Raw genomic sequence first — 4,708 nt, 5'->3', positions numbered from 1 at the left:
CACTGGCCACCAATGATATTCAAACTGGGGGGGGGGGGAGGGTCTGCCCCCTGCTGCCTGGCAGCCCTGATCTCTTACAGGGGGCCGTGATCAGCACAATTAACCCCTTCAGGTGCCGCACCTGAAGGGGTTAATTGTGCTGATCACGGCCCCCTGTAAGAGATCGGGGGCTGCCAGGCAGCAGGGGGCAGTCTTGTACACAGTTTGTAGTGTATTCTAACTAGAAGCGTCCCCATCACTATGGGAACGCTTCAGTGTTAGAATATACTGTCGGTTCTGAGTTTTCACGAAGTGAAAACTCAGCTTTGAAAAAGCTTTTATGCAGACGGATCTTCGGATCCGTCTGTATAAAAACTAACCTACGGCCACGGATCACGGACACGGATGCCAATCTTGTGTGCATCCGTGTTCTTTCATGGACCCGTTGACTTGAATGGGTCCGTGAACCGTTGGCCGTGAAAAAAATAGGACAGGTCATATTTTTTTCACGGCCAGGAAACACGGATCACGGATGCGGCTGCAAAACGGTGCATTTTCCGATTTTTCCACGGACCCATTGAAAGTCAATGGGTCCGCGAAAAAAAAACGGAAAACGGCACAACGGCCACGGGTGCACACATCGGTCGTGTGCATGAGGCCTAACCCAAGGGTTTTACGTGCACGGAAGAAAATAACTATGACACACACACTGGGGTCAAAGCAAATTCTCATTTATTACAGGAAATACAGCAGTTTATAAAGTCATCAGAGGGGCATTCCCCCTGAGGCGTGTGGCATTGTTACTTTGGCAAACATGAAAATATGAAAAGAGATAACACTTGGCATCTGCGCATTGTTTTACTGAGGCCTCATGCACACGACCGTTGTGTGCATCCGTGGCCGTAGTGCCGTTTTCCGCTTTTTTTCGCGGACCCATTGACTTTCAATGGGTCCGTGGAAAAATCGGAAAATGCACCGTTTTGCAGCCGCATCCATGATCCGTGTTTCCTGTCCGTCAAAAAAATATGACCTGTCCTATTTTTTTGACGGACAACGGTTCACGGACCCATTCAAGTCAATGGGTCTGTGAAAGAACACGGATGCACACAAGATTGGCATCCGCGGCCGTAGGTTACTTTCATACAGACGGATCCGAAGATCCGTCTGCATAAAAGCTTTTTCAGAGATGAGTTTTCACTTCGTGAAAACTCATATCCGACAGTATATTCTAACACAGAGGCGTTCCCATAGTGATGGGGACGCTTCTAGTTAGAATATACTACGAAATGTGTACATGACTGCCCCCTGCTGCCTGGCAGCACCCGATCTCTTACAGGGGGCTGTGATCCGCACAATTAACCCCTCAGGTGCTGCACCTGAGGGGTTAAATGTGCATATCATAGCCCCCTATAAGAGATCAGGGGCTGCCAGGCAGCAGGGGGAAGACCCCCCTCCCTCCCCAGTTTGAATATCATTGGTGGCCAGTGTGCGCCCCCCCGCCCCCCCTCCCTCCCTCCCTCTATTGTAATATCATTGGTGGCCAGTGTGCGGCCTCCCCCGGCCCCCCCTTCCTCCCTCTATTGTAATATCATTGGTGGCCAGTGTGCGGCCTCCCCTATCCCCCCCCCCTGCCCGATCATTGGTGGCAGCGGAGAGTTCCGATCGGAGTCCCAGTTTAATCGCTGGGGCTCCGATCGGTAACCATGGCAACCAGGATGCTACTGCAGGCCTGGTTGCCATGGTTACTTAGCAATATTACAATATTAAAAGCATCATACTTACCTGCTGCGCTGTCTGTGACTGGCCGGGAGCTCCTCCTACTGGTAAGTGACAGATCATTAAGCAATGCGCTGCACAGACCAGTCACTTACCAGTAGGAGGAGCTCCTGGCCGGTCACAGACAGCGCAGCAGGTAAATATGATGCTTCTAATATTGTAATATTGCTAAGTAACCATGGCAACCAGGCCTGCAGTAGCGTCCTGGTTGCCATGGTTACTGATCGGAGCCCTAGCGATTACACTGGGACTCCGATCGGAACTCTCCTCTGCCACCAATGATCGGGCAGGGGGGGGAGAGGGGAGGCCGCACACTGGCCACCAATGATATTACAATAGAGGGAGGGGGGGCCGACGCAGGCCGCACACTGGCCACCAATGATAGTACAATAGAGGGAGGGAGGGGGGGCCGGGGGAGGCCGCATACTGACCACCAATGATATTACAATAGAGGGGGGGGGGGCGCACGCTGGCCACCAATGATATTACAATAAAGGGAGGGAGGGGGGGCCGACGGAGGCCGCACACTGGCCACCAATGATATTCAAACTGGGGAGGGAGGGGGGTCTGCCCCCTGCTGCCTGGCAGCCCCTGATCTCTTACAGGGGGCTATGATACGCACAATTAACCCCTTCAGGTTTGGCACCTGAAGGGTTAATTGTGCTGATCACAGCCCCCTGTAAAAGATCGGGTGCTGGGGGCAGTCATGTACACAGTTCGTAGGATATTCTAACTTGAAGCGTCCCCATCACTATGGGAACGCCTCTGTGTTAGAATATACTGTTGGATCTGAGTTTCACAATGTAACTCAAATCCGATGGTATATTCTAACATAGAGGCGTTCCCATGGTGATGGGGACGCTTCAAGTTAAAATATACCATCGGATTGGAGAAAACTGCGATCCTATGGTATATTAACTCCTGACTTTACATTGAAAGTCAATGGGGGACGGATCCGTTTGCAATTGCACCATATTGTGTCAACGTCAAACGGATCCATCCACATTGACTTGCATTGTAATTCAGGACGGATCCGTTTGGCTCCGCACGGCCAGGCGGACACCAAAACAACTTTTTTTTCATGTCCGTGGATCCTCCACAAATCAAGGAAGACCCACGGACGAAGAAACGGTCACGGATCACGGAAAAACGGAACCCGTTTTTGCGGACCGCAAAAAAAAAACGGTCGTGTGCATGAGTCCTTACTGTAGTATGTAAACTATAAAAATATCTAGCTGTAAGCATCATCTTGTAATGGAGTCTTCACTAACAGCAAAAAAGCATATATGACGTAGTAAGGAGGCGTGGTCTCTTCGGCAGAATGGAAGCTTTGTGCTCTGGAGAAGATAAGGTGTTGTCTGAGAGCTAGAGAATGTGGGAGCGTAGTTCCATTCCGCGGCCCCCGCAAAATAAGATGGAACATGTCCTATTCTTGTCTGCAATAGGGAAGTATCAAAATGCGGAACGCACACAGCTGGTATCCGTGTTTTTCGGATCCGCATTTTGTGGACCGCAAAACACTTGCGGACGTCTGAATGGACATAAGGGAGGGGGGCCCTGTAAAAAATTTGCTGTGGGGCCCATTCAGTTCTAGTTACGCCCCTGATCACACCTACACTGAGAACGGTGCCACGAAAGTTATGGAGGGCACACTGCGCATGCGCAGAAGGCTTTCATTCATTTCTACTGGGCCGCCAAAAAAAAGCCGGGCACTGGCTCTGCCATTTCCGTCTGCCCCATAAAAAATGAATGGGAGCGGTGCGCTCCCATTCACTACTACGTGGAGAACTCTTGCTAGTGGCCGGCCACCACCTTTCTCACTCCGTTCTCGGTGTAGGTGTGGGTCCTAGAGGTGGGACCCACACCTTTCAGACAATGGGAACATATCCTAGTGATATGCCCCCATTGTCTAAGATTGGAATACCCCATTAAGCTTTAGTAAAAATTACTTTTTGTTGACTTGAAGAAAGTTCTTATAAGGCTCTGTATTACTGTGAGGATCGCTAGCAGTCAGCTGACAGTAATAATCTACTTCATCGTCTTCTCTCATTCCTCTGTCTATAAGAGTGAAATATTCTCCAGATCCAGATCGAGTCCCCCGGGCTGGGACTCCTGTTTCTCGGTTGTTTGCAAAATAGATAAGAAGCTTAGGCCGTTCTCCTGAATTCTTTTGGAACCAGTGTAAGTTGTTGCTTTTACCAGTACTGGCTTTACATGTGACGGTGACTGTGTCTCCTAGGGACACAGTGGTATCATCTGGAATTTGGGTCAGTACAATCTCTTCACAGGATCCTGAGAATAAAAGAGAAGACATGAATGGATTTCTATCCTAGATATAACATGTCCTCTGTGCTGCTGGACGTTACACTGTGTCAGTGACTCTCACCATGCATAGAGATCAGTAAGACACACAGCAAAAGCCCCTGAAAAGCCATCTTTATGTCTCTGGAGTGACAGGCACAGACCATAGAGATGTCACCTGTACAATGTGTCCTATATAACAGCTGGAGTCACTGGGAACAGAACCTGAGAACAAATACACAAATATATGGAAATTATGTTTATCAGATAAGTCTTTGTCAACTTTTCGCTTAACTCAATATATCCCAAAATGCATATGCTGGACAGATGCCTCTGTAGTTCCCTGGAGCAGGGGGTACTTTGACGTTTGTACATTTGTGGACATTTAGTACAAATGATGATTGGCACGCTCTCTGGATTCACAAGAAAAACTTTTGTACTTGAAATGGAGTCAATTTATTAATAAAAAACAATCCCACTATAACCGTAAATACCTAATAAAACAAGTAGTTGGTAAAATTGTATACACACCTAGATAAATCGGTACTAAAACAGAAGAATAAAATATTCGCAACAATCCTAGTATATTCGAAATATTATATTCGTGATCTTGTATCTCTTACAACATGCGATTATTGCAACAATGCTTCCA

General features: G+C 48.4%; 1 gene segment (V, D, J or C); it reads right to left on the bottom strand.

Annotated features, from left to right (window-relative positions):
• Positions 1–2,986: 2,986 nt before the first annotated feature.
• On the bottom strand, positions 2,987–4,197 carry LOC120991072. The segment is given in 3 exon segments: positions 2,987–3,092; positions 3,705–4,047; positions 4,142–4,197. Coding segments are annotated over 3 exon segments (498 nt in total).
• Between the last annotated feature and the right edge of the window lie 511 nt (positions 4,198–4,708).

This window comes from Bufo bufo, chromosome 2 (assembly GCF_905171765.1).
Source record: "Bufo bufo chromosome 2, aBufBuf1.1, whole genome shotgun sequence".
Lineage (NCBI taxonomy): Eukaryota > Metazoa > Chordata > Amphibia > Anura > Bufonidae > Bufo > Bufo bufo.
This window is presented reverse-complemented; position numbering and strand designations above follow the sequence as displayed.